Source organism: Xenia sp. Carnegie-2017, unplaced genomic scaffold (genome assembly GCF_021976095.1).
Source record: "Xenia sp. Carnegie-2017 unplaced genomic scaffold, XeniaSp_v1 HiC_scaffold_20, whole genome shotgun sequence".
Classification (NCBI taxonomy): domain Eukaryota; kingdom Metazoa; phylum Cnidaria; class Anthozoa; order Malacalcyonacea; family Xeniidae; genus Xenia; species Xenia sp. Carnegie-2017.
The window spans coordinates 6,479,887-6,495,357 of NW_025813483.1; the positions used below are offsets into that span (position 1 = coordinate 6,479,887).

Below are 15,471 nucleotides of genomic sequence, written 5' to 3' on the forward strand. Positions count from 1 at the left end.
CAAAAATAAATGTGTAACTGGGAAAAAAATCAGCTTGTTTAGCTCTATGGTGCTGACAAACTTGAAATTTCAGGCTTGTAAGAGCACGCTTAATTCTATATACATTCAGTAAACGACTTGCAGGCTTTTTAAGGAATAAAGCACATAAAAAAATACATATATATAATTAAGATTCATTCGACACTCTTTACATGTGACGGATGTCAATCGGAGCATACTAATGAAGGGCGTTCATGATTAAGTAAGTACTTTATCCCTCAAATAACGAGAAAGGTTGTTTTTGAAATGACATACAACTAAGGGTGCTCTTACATACCTTAACATACAAATTTGTTGAGTTAAACCAGTTATTTTTACTATCTTAGCTTTCTCATACAATCATACAGTGTATATGTCACGAGGTTATCGACGTCATTATTGTATAAAGTTCATCATAAGAAAAAGCTCAAAAACATGTTTTTTACCTATGTCGTTTGAGCCTCACATGATCAATTCATACTTAAATCACAGAATATAATAACCATACAGAAGGGTCACTCAAGTGTGCACCGCGTCATCACGACCGCCATTAATATTTTTCATTTGTTTTCAACCACTGCAATAACATGACGTCATTTCTTCGTAGTAAAAACGAAAATATTTCAAAGCTCTAAATATCATGCGCAGCATATCATGCGCAAAAACAATAATATCAGAGGTTCCGACTAAAGCGACCCTTCTGTACATTTCATATTCAGTGCTTAAATGAGATGTCACAGTAAACACACCATTGCAAATGATCAGAGCTCAACGCAAAACGTAAAAAAAAAAAGGGAATTTTACGACTTTATTCTGTTTCATCTTTGTTTCAGTTGCAGCTGACAAGTAAGAGGAAAGGTAATTAATAAACTGTTGCTTTTATATTCCGAAGCGAAAGGTCTGAAGCGGACAAAACATAGCTACCGATGGCTTGATACTTCTTTATATTACGCAAATGCCAAATTTAATAACTGATTTATTGTTTATTTTAAGAAACTAAACGTTGGTTGACTGTAGAAAATGTACGAATTTTAGATCAATTTTTAATGTTGTTTGTTTTCTCGCGCTGTTCGCCTCGCCTCGTGATTGTGTAATGATTTCACATCTACTACGTCATCGCTATTGGATATGACAATTTATCCGATCGAATTTAGCCAATCAGATGTGAAGAAAACAAAAAGGCTTGAAATGTGATTGGAAAACAAAAACATGAAATGTAATTAAATTCACTTCCCCTTTTTGTTTTAGCTTTGACCATGAAAGTCTTCCACGTTGGGTTGTATCTAATGATTTTTCTTGCAATTGTCAACATGGAACGAAACAAGCGCTTAAAGAGAAGAACGACAAATTCATTATTGGAAAAGACAAAAAAAGAGGTTTGTCATCTTCTTGCTTTTCATAAATAAGCTTTGTAATAAAAGTTCGGACCAACTATGTTGAATGCTGGGGGAGGGGGGTGGGGGGTGGGGGTCGGCAATTCTAAAAGCGTAGACCAACATAAACATATCATGAAAATGGTCAAAATCTCCTTATGATTCGATCCAAAAAAACATTTATAAAACTTATGTTTTTTTCTTTTTTGCTTTTTTCACATGACTAATTATTCTGACATTCTAACATAGAGAGACAAGTTATGAGAATTTCAATGAAAATTAGACGGACGTTTGTTGCATGAATCTAAATCCAAACAACATGCACGCCCTTTATCCTGAAAGAGATTCTGACAAAGTTAGCCTCACTGATTGTCACATTTTGTTATAAACCTGTCCTTACGAGTTGGAACTAAGCGATGACAAAACTATCTCAAATATCAAGCTAATGATCTTTGAAATTAGAGCAGAAATAGAAGTAAAAATGTAAATAGTTTGTTACCAGACCCTTTTCTGCGTACGATAAATTGAGCAGAATCGTTGGATCTTGAGGGAATTAGCTCATTTTAGATGCTTTCAATATTGTATTCTCAAAAACATAAAACGATAACTTTTTCTATATAAAATAGTGAATCGTAATCCTCCGGTTCATCGTCTTCTGTTCTCTTTCCAAACTTCATGTGCAACTGTGTGACTTCACTTGTCTCTCCTTGTTTTCAATTCTTATACTAGTTAGTGCAAATTAGGTGTTTATCACGTGCAATACTCGTGCATAGCTCTCTAATGTTTTATTGTTTATAAGAAATTCAAAAATAACCTTTACTTTAAAGCAGAAATATAATCGTATTTAAAGTGACTTTAATAATATAGATTTGTTTCTTAACTCTTCTAGAATTTAAATGGTAAATTGTGTGGGGTTATACATGGAGATATGATCTTTTGTAAAGGCTCACAAAAATGCTGTCCTGTACGCAAAGCTGGCGCTCTTGTAAATTATTATTGTTGTCCTTGGCTAAATGGAAAATGTTGCAGTAGCGGAAGTTGCTGTCCCCAGGATTTTGGTTGTCTAATTTTCCATATTTGTTCACTGATTTCTGTATAACAGGACGGGGTATATGTTGGGCTTTGGGTATATGAAATTTAATTGCCATTTAATTTTATACAATTAAGTCAATAAAAATAGCTTTCTAAATAGTATTTATGCGAGAATTTGATTGTCTTTATAAAACTAACACTTTGCGTATTTGAATTTCTGTGGCATTAAAAACGCTCTGAATTAAAAACACATTTGTCTCTTCGACAAATTAGTAATTTTTTGGGGAAGGTTGCAGTATTCCGAAAGATGGTCTGTCATTGAAGAGAAATGAAGTAAATTGTTGTGAACGTATTTGCCACGGATAATACAGTAAGTAAATAAACATCACATACACTTGGTAAAATTTTATTCTTTGAAATTCATAACCGAATCGTATTGTTAAAGGTATGCTGTTTTTGGATATCAATCCTCTATCTTAAGAATTCGTTGGATAAACATCAGAGCGAAAAAATCAATGACAAAAGTTAGCCAAAAGTTGAGTGAATATTTTGATGCGTCGATTGAATTTTGCAACGGAGACTTAAATCATTGAAGATATTTCCCCTAAGAATGTTTTGTCAAATTGTCAAACATTTATGATAAAGCTAATTCAGATATGCTCATAGAATAATTTATTATTTAGTTTTTTAGTATTTTTAGTCTTGTGTAATTCTGGTTTTTAAATTGTAATTTATCTCGTAGTTTGTTAGTTTGAGGGCCACAAGTTTTTCACACTTGTTGTGTCACGTGTTACCCTCTTTTAATAAAGTTTAATCAATCAATCAGTAAAACGACGTCTGCTCAACATTGTTATAGTTTATCAGTTGTTTGTTCGTTTCCTTTTGTCGATGAGCAAATTGTTGTGAGTATAAATGCACTGACAGTCGTCTGAAATGCTTGAAATTCCCTCGAATCGAGTCCCATGACTTAATGACTTTCATCGCACACAAAGTTTTCATCATCACCTTTAACAGCGGGTGAAATTGATACCTTGATGACAAGAATGGAGGCGTTTTAGCGTAGGGTAAGTAGTTCACCACAATGCTGTTGATGTTGTTTGTTGATGATGTCTGATATGTGAAAAACATTTCTATTTGCCAGCTCTGAGAAACAGCTAATCTGAGGAAATTCTAGAAATTCTCGACATCTTTAATGGAATGAAACCAATTTATTTATTGTTTACACTATCGATGTTAAAAAAGCTGCATAACAAGCTGTTGTTAAAATTGACGCACAGCAGCACACCTCAACATTCTTTGGCGTATCTACACCATGCAGTTGATAAAACTCTGTCAAAAACAAAGTCAAACGTACGAAAGTTTAAACTAGAGTCAAAAATATAAAATCCAGCTCAAAAGCACGAAACTGTACACAATGCATAGCTCATGCCAGACAAAGTGGATTACGTTTCAAAACAATTTAGCCGCTGTATTTAGTAAATGCGATAATTATAGGCAAAATAGTGATGGAACATATTGGAACTGCGCCGCTACGCAAATAATCGAGGCGTTAGAAAATTTTATTCAAGTTTTATTACTAATCCAGCTTCCAATTTCAATTGCCCATTTAAAAAACGAGCTGGAAAATGGCGCAAATTCGTATCGCAAAAGCTTCTGGGATCGTTACTCGGGACATTTTACTCTTGTTTAGTTTGTGACACATTGTAGTAAACATTGTTAAAGCATTGTTTAGTAAGTAAGCACAGTAAACATTGTAGTAAAAATATGGATGTTACTATCAAAGAGGAAGATATTCCTGATGCAAAATTACAAAAACCTATCAACTAGTGTACGTGTTCAATTTTGTGAAGATGGCTATTTTTTGGGGGTGCAATAACAACTGGAAAACTGGCTGACTTGCGAATTAGGTTAGTCGATGCATGTACATGTGCCAGACTGGACAGTTTGCTACAAAAGTGCACAAGTTAAGGTTATTTTGTCAGAAAATTTGAAAGCTTATTTAAGATACTTGAATGCAAGTATTCAATTTAAAGTGATGCGAATTTATGTCATTTGAAATTTAGAGTGAAGCATTATATCGACCGCAAACTCGATTAGAAATATCTCCGTGATCAGCATGGTATACACATCTTAAAGAAAAAATCAGAGGCTGGTGTTCTTGATCAAACTACCCCTGCAGATTTGAGAAGGTTCCCAACAGATGGTTATACCTCAATTCTGTCTACAATACCCAAAGTTACGTTTGGAACAGCTTGGAAATTTATGATTGAAAATATAGAGAGGAAAAAGCAACTATTTACTGCCAAACCGCTCTGACAACTTTTCTATATCTAAGCATGTACTGTGTATGTTTTAACCAGCTGAAAGATGGCAAGCACTTTAGCAAAAGTCAATTTTTGCCATCCATGAAAAAGAAGAAAGTTTATACCTGCTTTATTCAGCTCTCCTTATTAGGCTATGTTTTATATGCCAAATGTGGTTGTTCAGCTGGAGTTGATGGAAGATGCAATCATGTATGTGCAACTCTCTTTTACGTTGACTCTGTATGTAAAAACAACTTAAAGCAATGCAAAAGTGAGCTTTCCTGTACATCAAAGCCTTGTCAATGAACCATTCTACGGAATAGAAAAGGGGAAGTCCAACCAATCTCGTCAATGAAGTTCCAGAAGCATGATTACAACAAGGCCTGCAAAAGAAGTAAACCTCCAAAGATTGATACATCTCAATCACAGAAAGCATTTCAAGTACTTTTAATGATGAAAAGCTTAAGATTTTATTCAAAAAACTAAAAAATTTAAAGAAAGAAACTAACAAGTCAATTGGACGGTGCCACATTTTGCATCAGGATTTACCAGAACAGGAGAGAGAATCTGAAGAAGAACTGATCTCACCAATAAAAGTTACCGAAATTCCTTCATCATTGAATACAATCAACGAAAGAGTGAAAAAAATCAGAGCAAGGTTAGTTGTTGATGATGTACAGGCCAAGCAGATTAAAGACCAGACCAGAAATCAGTCTTCTAGAAAAAGTTGGCACACCCATAGAAAGTATCGGATAACAGCATCCAAATGTTATAGAGCAGCTGTCCTAAAAAGTACCAACTAAGGCCATTAATGATATTTTGTGCTCGAAAGTTAAATCTACACACCAAATGTAAAACGGACTAAAAATGGAGCCTGAAATCATAGAAAACTATATAAAAGAACAGCACAAACATGGGCATAAAGATTCAACAGTGGAGAAATCAAAACTAATTGCGGGCAGATTTGACGATGGGTTTCTAGGGACTAGCCAGATCAATTATAGGATTAAAGACATGTTGGTTACATTCTGTTTGTATTGGCAAATACAATGCTACTGGTGATTGCTATATAGCACACCTTGCATATAATTACAGAAGATAATAGTCTAGTGAAATGCCTAATAAAAATTAATGGCATTAAGCTGTCCTCAATTGCAAATTTTCACTCTGATACTTTTTGCTTAATCTTTGGCAGAAAAAAATTTTGAGTTTTTTCTCAAAAGGTGAATTTGCTGGCACTGTATGTGGAGATGGGTAAAGGGCTACAATAAACTTGCATGGTATGAGGTCTGAGGTTTTCTACATCTATGAACTGTTCCTTGCAGTACCAAATTTCTAACTTAACTCATTACATAAATGTTTGAATGGGGTTCTCTAGGGGGTCTATGCCTGACAACTTGGTAGAAATTTTTAAAGACTATATCTTTTTTGGAATAGCATTGTTGTAAAATAAATTTTATGTTCCTAGACATTCTAATGAGCCATGTATTTGGCATGATAATGAGCCTAAATATTTGGCAAAACAGTCAAGTATTGTTCACTTCAATTTTTTTGAGAAAAACGTGAGCAAAATGTGTTGCTTTTACGCAAAAACGATGCCCACAAAATGCATTTTGTATTGCTCTAAAACGCTGAAAATGGCATTTCAAACTCTAAAATTCAAAATTTCCCAGGAGAGAAAGACTCGCCCCCAGGTGCTGAGCACCTCCGACGTTTTATGACTGATGTTTGAAAAATCCTATATTCGCCCATGTGTGTAAACGCATATAAAGTGAGCATCTGATAGTAGGATCTGTTAATCTAAAAGATCGGATGGAAATATAAAGCTTGCTCTATTTCCACCCAAGAAAGATCACAAGAAGCCGAATAGTCAAATTACATATATTTGAAAAAGACTTGGAGACAATAACAAAAATACGAAAAATACACCCATAAAAGTACTTGATAAAACAAATGGCTGTTCACAAGACTGTAAATATCTAAAATAATATAAATATCAATAAAATCATCAGACCGTTTGAACTAGCACCAAAAAATCAGAACCGAACAATCGGATCCGACAAATCGGATCGTGTGAACGGACCTTAAGGGAAAGTTTTTGACAAAATGATTGCAAATAATAATTTTATATACATATTTATTCCAAAATGGGGTGTTCACTTAGGTATTTGCAGAAAGCGTATAAAGATAAAATGAAGTAAACATGGTACGGTTATAACACTGGTCAACAAAAAGAAACTTTTTAAAAGGTGTCTGATATTTTTTGACAGATTTACTATATTTTTGCTATGCTAAATCTAGAAATAACATTCATTTTGCTCTCGGAGGTCAAATTTTTTTGCAAATTTGAATTTAAAATTATGCGACTTTAGTTATATTTTTAAAACAATGTTTTCAAGATGTACATGTTTTCAAGATGTTTCAAAACAAAATGTCAGTTTTTATGATAAAATTGCAGTATTCCAAGAAAGAATCATGTACACTTCATGTACAGTACATGTAACTAAAAATGAAAACTTAATGTTTGCATTATTACGGTCTAAATTTTCGTTTTTGATTGTCGCGAATGTTTTGGTGCTTGCACATCTCTTTTTAAATTCCAACAGTAGTCTGCCATCATCACCATGTCCCACCTTTCTCTTAAGTCATGGTGAAAGCGTTCTCCTTGCTCATCGCTTAAAGAGCCAAGATTTTCGGGATCAATACCAGCTTTTAATTTTTCAGTTGACAAATTGGGGAAGGTTTTACAACGAAACTGAAAACACCGTCCATCTTTATCCAAAGTTTTAGTGAATTGCCTTATCAAACCGAACTTTATGTGCAGTGGAGGAAATAAAATACGTCCCCTGTCAACTAGAGGCTTGTTTATCACATTTTTTTGCTCTACAACTTGCAAGCTCTTCACGTACTGGCCATTCTTTTTTCACGTAATGATGAGTACGATCCCTACTATCCCAGAGGCATAAAAAGTATGGGTATTTGGTAAATCCAGACTGTTGACCAAGCAAGAAGTTGACCATTTTAAAGTCAACGCAAATCAGCCATTTATGTTGGTCATAAGAAATTTTTTCTAGGACGTACTTAATTGCTTCATGCTGTTCTTTTAATGTTGTCGAATGTGCCAATGGCACAGATGCAAATTGATTTCCATTGTGTAACAACACACATTTCAAGGACCTTTTGCTGCTGTCGATAAAAAGTCGCCAGTCCTCTGATTTGTATTCAGGTACGCCGAGATGTTTCAGTAGCTCTACTATGTCATTGCGATAGACTAATTCTTTTTCTTGAGCAAAATATCTTAAAAATTCCTGGTGCCTGGTACGGAAGAAACTTACCTTAACTTTACCATTTAGCATGTTCTTGTCCTTTAAACGAGATGCAAGAAGTTCGGCAGAGTCTTTTGGCAAATTTAAATCGCGAACAAGATCGTTTAGTTCGTTTTGGGAAACAATTTTGCCATCGGGAAAACAATTTAGTCATGTGGAAAGGATGCATCAACGGTAGTGGCAATGCTTTGAGTTTCATCCTGGCTACTACTGCTTTCTTCAATACTTGTATCTTCAAATACAAGTACGGGAATTTCTTCACTATAAGGAGTAGGGCGCATAGCTGACGGTAGATTGGGATACTCCAGTGTTGTGCGATTTTTTCTGTTAATTCCCATGACATTGATAGCACAAAGTAGCAATCGGTTGCATGATTTAAGGCTCTCGCCAAATCATGGGGATGCCAAAGTTCATGGACTTTTGCGTGCCATCTTTGCAAACCATGTGAGGTGCCCAACTTTTGTCTTGATCGCCGAGCTTCATGCCAAAATATGCATAGTAAACGCGCTTGATAAAGGTGGTGACAGTATTGCGATTTGGTGCAAGTGTGTATTCACCACAAACATAGCAAAAAACATCTGGCTTATTTTTCTTATTTCTACTTTTATTATTTTTACGTACATTAATATGTTGGTGTGTTTTAACAAGTTTTACCATTGAATTTCAGTATGGGCTAAATAAAGCCTTATTTTATCTTTAAATATCCCATAATAATCGCAAAACCTAAACTCCCTAATTGAAATTCAATCAAAAATTGCTTATTCAAATGCTTTCTTCTTTGTATTGCTAGTGCTAAAAAATTTAAATTTGTTCAGATAATAGAACTTTAAAAGGTAAATGGTTAGTGCTTCTGTTGTACCTTTCTCGGGTATTTAAAAGTTAAAAAATAGAAAATTAACGATAGTTTAAAATCTCGACCTGACCCAGCAAAAATAGTGTTATTTTTGGACTCAGCACATCAAAATTATCCAAAATCAGTTTACAAAACTGAGACACCAAATTTGCTGTTGACCAGTGTAATCATTATAATGATTTCTTAATGATGACGTTGTAGTCACATGACATAGCGTAAATGCATAACAAAAATAAATGTGTAACTGGTAAAAAAATTAGCTTCCTTAGCTCTATGGTTCTGATTAACTTGAAACTTCAGGATTATAAGAGCACGCTTAATTCTATATACATTCAGTAAACGACTTGCAGGCTTTTTAAGGAATAAAGCACATAAAAAAGTACATATATATAATTAATATTCATTCGACACTCTTTACATGTGACAGATGTCAATCTGAGCATGCTAATGAAGGGCGTTCATGGTTAAGTAAGTACTTTATCCCTCAAATAACCAGAAAGGTTGTTTTTGAAATGACATACAACTAAGGGTGCTCTTACATACCTTAACATACAAATTTGTTCGTGTTACAGAGCTGAACCAGATATTTTTACTATCTTGGTTTTCTCATATAATCATACAGTGTTTATGTCATGAGGCTATGGACGTCATTATTGTATAAAGTTTATCATAAGAAAAAGCTCAAAAACATGTTTTTTACCTATGTCGTTTGAGCCTCACATGATCAATTCTTACTTAAATCACAGAATATAATAACCATACAGAAGGGTCACTCAAGTGTGCACCGCGTCATCACGACCGCCATTATTCTTTTTCACTTGTTTCCATCCACTGCAATAACATGACGTCATTTCTTCGTAGTGAAAACGAAAATATTTCAATATAAGAAAGGACGTCGTGTCATTTTAGTGGTTGGAAACAAATGAAAACCCAAAATATCTTTCTGGAATAATGGCAGCTAATATGCGCGGCATAACATGCGCAAAAACAAAAACATCAAAGGTTCCGACAGGAGCGACCCTTCTGTATATATCATATTCTGTGCATAAATACCATGTCACAGTAAACACACCATAGCAAGTGATCAGAGCTCAACACAAAATGTAAGAATAAGGAAGGGAATTTTACGACTTTATTCTGTCGCATCTTTGTTTTAGTTGCAGGGAACCAGTAAAAGAAAAGGTAATTACTAAACTGTTGCCTCGAAGTTCATTATCTTAGACCAATGATTGTTTTAGCTTCCAAAGCGAACAGCTGAAGCGGACAAAACATTTCTACCGATACTTCTGTATATTAGTAAATGCTAAATTTAATAACTGGTCATTATTCATTCTAAAAAAATAAACGTTGGTTGACTGTAAAAAATGTGTAGATTTTAGATCAAATTTTTATGTTGTTTGCATTCTCGCGCTGTTTGCCTCACCCTCTTGAGAGTGTGATGATGTCATATCTACTAGCTACGTCATCGCTATTGCTTATGACAATCTATCCGATCACTTTTAGCCAATCAGACGTATAAGAATGCTTTCAATGTAAAATAAAAGCAAATATTTGAATTACATGAAATGTAAGAACTACATTTCCTTTCTTTGTTTTAGCCATGAAAGCCTTCTATTTTGTGTTGTACCTAATGATTTTTTTTGTATTGGTCAACATGGAACAATATAAGCAGTTGAAGCGAAGAACGATAAATTCATTATTGGAAAAGGAAAACAAAGAGGTTAGTCATCTTGCTGTTTTTTTAACATAAACTTTGTAATAAAAGCTCAGAACAACGGAGATGCAGGTCAGAGAGGGGAGGGGGGGGGGTTTGCCCAAAGTCTAAAACCTTAGACAACGTAAATCATAAAGATAGTAAAAATCTTATTATAAATCGATCAGAAAAAAACGTTTATGAAACTTATGTTTTCTTTTGACATGACTTAATTATTCTGACATCCTAACATAGAGACAAGTTACAAGAATTCCAATGAAAATCAGACGGACGTTTGTTGATCTAGATACAAACAAAATGCCCTTTCTCCAGAAAGAAATTATAAAGAAGATAACCCTACTGTATACTCAAAATTATTACCTTATGAGTTGGAATTATGCGATGGCAAAACACTTTGACGGACAAACATGTTTAGTAAGATTTTCAATTACTGGAAAACGATTTTTGAAATAAGAGCATCAATACAATTAAAAATGTGAATAGTTTGTTGTTACCTGACCCTTTTCTGCGTATGATAAATTTGAGTTGGATTGTTGGGTCAAGTGGTGACTTGCTCAACATGGATTCTTTCAATATTGCCTCAATAACATAAAATAATAATGAATCTATCCTCCGGCTAATCGTCGTCTGCTCTTTGTCCAAACTATCAGCGCATTTGTGTCTTCACTCGTCTCTCTAAAATTCTCTCTAAAACGTCTCTAATCATTTTTAAAAAGCAAGATTTTCATATGGAGCTAAAGTTTTTTTAAACTAGAGAGTCAATTGAAGTAAAAATGTGAGTAGTTTGTTACACAACAAGTTTCGTATGGTAAATTGAGCATGCTCGTTGGGCCGTGAGGGAATTAGCTCACTTTGGATGCTTTTAACATTGTTAAAATAACAAAAAATAATAACTTTTTCTAAAAACAATAATGAATCGATTCTCCAGCTCATTGTCGCCTGCTCTCTGTTTAAACTACCTGCGCATTTGTGTGTGTACTTGTGTCTCCTCTTTTTCTATTCTTATGGTAATTATGCAAATTGAGCGTTTATCACGTGCGATACTCGTGCATAGTTCTCAAATGTTTTATTGTGTATTTCACAGGTTCAAGTACCTTTCAGTTCAAAGCTGAATTACAATTGTATTTAAAGTGACTTAAATTATGTGGTTTCTGGTTTATTTCTTAATGATCAAAATCTTTTCTAGAATTCAAATCCTACAATCTGTGGACGTATACACGGAGTACTACACTATTGTCCAAGCTTACAAAAATGCTGTCCTCTATTCGAAGCTGGCGTTCTTGCAACTTATCTTTGTTGTCGCTGGCCTGGTGGAACATGTTGCAGTGACGGAAAGTGCTGCCCCCCCGGTGCTGCATGTCTCTCTTTCGATTTATGTTGGAATCCAAGGAATTCAACACATGTAGAAACAAAGTATTTCACGCAAAAATGACGAAAGAAATTATATCGTGCTTTATTGCTTATTTTCTCTCTTTTGTCCTATTCATTTAGCAGTTGGTATACATGAAAAAAGTGTAGCAATCTTTTGTCAATATCATTGATTTCTGTATATGTGGATTCAGTATTTGTTGGGCATTGGGTTTATGAAAATTAATTGCCAATTAATTGTATACAATTAAGTCAATAAAAACAGCTTTCTAAATAGTATTTATGCGAGAATTTGATTTTCTTCATAACACTGATACTTTGCGTATTTGAATTTCTGTAGCATTAAAAATGCTCTGAATTAAAAACACATTTGTCTCTTGGAGAAATTAGTAATTTTTCTTTTTTTTGGGGGGGGGGGGAAGGCTGCAGTATTCCGAAAGACGGTCTGTCATTGAAGAGAAATGAAGTAAATTGTTGTGAACTTATTTGCCACGGTTAGTGCAGTAAGTAAATAAACATCACATACACTTGGTAAAATTTTATTCTTTTAAATTCATAACCGAATTGTATTGTTAAAAATATTTTGTATTCGTTTTGGCCTGCATTCTCTATAAAGAAAATACTTCATTTTTCTTTCGATCGTTGCTAATCAAGATTCGCACGTTATCTTGTCACATTATGTGAGCCTGGGACTTGCCTCGTGACCGTCTGAAAAATTCGATGAACAAACATCAGAGCGGATTAATCAATGAAAAATGCCAACCAAATGTTGAAATTGTGTGAAAATTTTGATGCATTGAATTAACTTTGCAACGACGACTTTTTCATCGAAGATATTTCCCGTAAGAATTCTTGTCAGCGTTTAATCAACCATTTTATAGCCTATTATTTGCTTGTTCGTTTCTTTCTGTCTATGCGCAAATTTTTTGAGTACGATTAAATTTACCGACAGTTGTCTGAAATGCTGAAATTCCTTTGAATTGATTCCCATGACTTGATGACTTTAATCGTGCACAAAGATTTTATCATCACCTATAACAGCGGGTGAAATTGATACCTTGATGACAAGAATGGAGGCGTTTTAGCGTAGGGTAAGTAGTTCACCACAATGCTATCGATGTTGATTGTTGGTGATACCGATATGAGAAAAACATTTCCATTTGGCATCTCTGAGACAAAGCTAATCTGAAGAAAGCGAGGAATTCCTAACATCTTTGATAGAATTAATCCAACCTATCTATTGTTCACACTTATCTATTGTTTAAAAAAGCTGCATGACAAGTTGTTGTTGAAATTGACGCACAGGAACACACCTCAACATTTGTTTTGCATATCTACACTATGCATTTGATAAAAATCTGGCAAAAAGAGAGTCAGACGAACGAATGTTAAAACTGGAGTCAATAAAATGAAATCCAGCGTAAAAGCACGAAACTGAACAGAATGCTCATTGCTCATGCAAGACAAAGTGGATTACGTTTCAAAACAATTTAGCTGCTATATTTAGTAAAGGCGATAATTATAGGCAAAATAGTGATGGAGCGTATTGGAACTGCGCTATACGCAAATAATCGAAGCTTTAGAGAATTTTATTCAATTAAATTAAATAGATTACCAACTTTCATCACTAATCCAGCTTCGAATGTCAATTAAAATTACCTAAGGAATTCCCTGACGTTTTGCCGAAGTTGTGAATGATTTTGAACAAAACAACGTACATAATCACGCGTTTGAATTAATGTCAAAGCGAATTTTTGAAAAACTCTTTATTAGAATCAAAGATAAATACCTTGGGAATTCTCAACATATCCTAGTCGCAGCCACTTTCATGCATGATCATTAAACTTTGTGAAAAGTTTACGTAACGAGTGAAGTCCAAATGAAAAGACCATCGACTCTCTATACCATCATCCATTGCAATTGCATAAATATACTTGAGGCTTACAAATATATACAAAGCAAATTCTTGTAAGCTATTATCAAGAAACACGCACAAAACTCAAAACACCTCCAAAGCTTTCTTTAAATATTTGACACTTCAAAAATTAGCTTATGATTTCTACGGGAAAGTATACCAAATTAGGATGGGAACACTGACCGTGAAGTGTTGGACCTTAAATGAGATTTTGCACACGCTTTCACACAGTAACCCACGCGTCAATAATCCGGAGAAGAACACGAGAATCGACGAGAAGTGAGAAAACGAAAGACTTAAGCCAGGGCCACAAGTACTTTTAGACATTTTCGCGGTCAACGATACACTTGAATCAAAAATACACAACAGTATTTGAATTAACTCTTTTTTAAACTAAGCTCTCGATTTAGTTTGAAAGAGAAGCTCGGGGCTGGAAAGTTTTCTGAATTTCTAATTGTCGTTAATATTCTTCTATAGCACTAAATCGTATTTTTTTCTTGATGTAAAAACATATCTTAACAATTGCATGGAACTATAGTCCCTCATAAAACGGCTTCAAATTTAAGGTCAGGAAAACATGTTCAAAAGCATGGCTGGAAAATTTATCATACTATCCCGTGTAATGAACTTCTCCACTCATTTAGCCACCGTTTTTATTAAAAAAATCATAACAGCTGAAATTAGAGCTCAACACAAGTGAATTCCTTTTCTCTGCCAGTAGCCACACCGTACCGTATTCGTATCAAACATGGAGTTAACTTTTCACCTTCGACTTGAGCTGTCTTTCGACAACGAGAATTACTTAAACTTTCCCTAATTTTAAAGAAAATAATCAGAAAAAGGGACCACGATAGCCACACGAAGCGACTTTTGAACCACATTAAAACAGCATCAAAAAATAAAGTACGAAATCAACGCAATGCAATACTTTTTATCGTGTTAACATAAAAGTTAAGCGCATTAACGCAACTCCAACTTGTGTGAAACTGGCTCGCAGTCATAAATACCTTAAGTGTTAAATTTCCATACACTGCACCGCTCAAACAACGTAAGACGAAAGTTATTTTTATTTCGGAAAACTGTGATATCCTGTGCCATTGCAGCACAAAGCTAGGCCACCCCCAAATTGTTAAAAAATATGATCTGACCCATATGCGCATTCATTGTCGGTTATGATGACCCGTTTGTAATTGTATCTTGATGCGAAAATTCGTCGTCTGTTAGATTGGAAAGAGCAAGTATGATATTTGCTGGCAGGGTGGTGTCCGTGAACTCAAACTTCCCAGGTATTCAATTGATCCTTTTTTTTATCGAGTCCGATAGAGTTCTCATAATATTAATGCTGGAGCTAATAAGCTATTGCCTTGTCGCGGTAGTCGCGCGAAGAGTGTTGGGATGCGAGCATGATTCATATTGTGCCATATAGCAAACCTCTATGTGAGTGAATGTGAGTTTAAGTTATTCCTCTTGTTTTCGTGATGACAGGGTGACAGCGCTCAAAATTTCCATAGGAATTAACATTAGGAATACTTAACTTCCTAGCTCGATTGATAACAAACTCGAGCTTGA

General features: G+C 34.6%; 1 protein-coding gene and 3 long non-coding RNA genes across 4 annotated transcripts; all 4 read left to right on the forward strand.

The window, feature by feature from the left end:
* The first annotated feature begins 660 nt into the window (after nucleotides 1-660).
* Nucleotides 661-2,585, forward strand: LOC124442553. Its single transcript, XR_006947283.1, has 3 exons — nucleotides 661-876; nucleotides 1,267-1,394; nucleotides 2,281-2,585. It is a non-coding gene; the product is annotated as an uncharacterized LOC124442553 (long non-coding RNA).
* A 131-nt stretch (nucleotides 2,586-2,716) lies between these two features.
* LOC124442554 lies at nucleotides 2,717-3,254 on the forward strand. The gene is made up of 2 exons (XR_006947284.1): nucleotides 2,717-2,793; nucleotides 2,869-3,254. It is a non-coding gene; the product is annotated as an uncharacterized LOC124442554 (long non-coding RNA).
* A 1,574-nt stretch (nucleotides 3,255-4,828) lies between these two features.
* Nucleotides 4,829-5,533, forward strand: LOC124441579. Its single transcript, XM_046992054.1, has 2 exons — nucleotides 4,829-5,026; nucleotides 5,269-5,533. Exons 1-2 carry the CDS (start codon nucleotides 4,829-4,831, stop codon nucleotides 5,527-5,529), a joined length of 459 nt encoding a protein of 152 aa, XP_046848010.1. The 3' UTR covers nucleotides 5,530-5,533.
* A 4,403-nt stretch (nucleotides 5,534-9,936) lies between these two features.
* On the forward strand, nucleotides 9,937-12,266 carry LOC124441897. Its single transcript, XR_006947026.1, has 3 exons — nucleotides 9,937-10,087; nucleotides 10,504-10,625; nucleotides 11,806-12,266. It is a non-coding gene; the product is annotated as an uncharacterized LOC124441897 (long non-coding RNA).
* The last annotated feature ends 3,205 nt before the right edge of the window (nucleotides 12,267-15,471 follow it).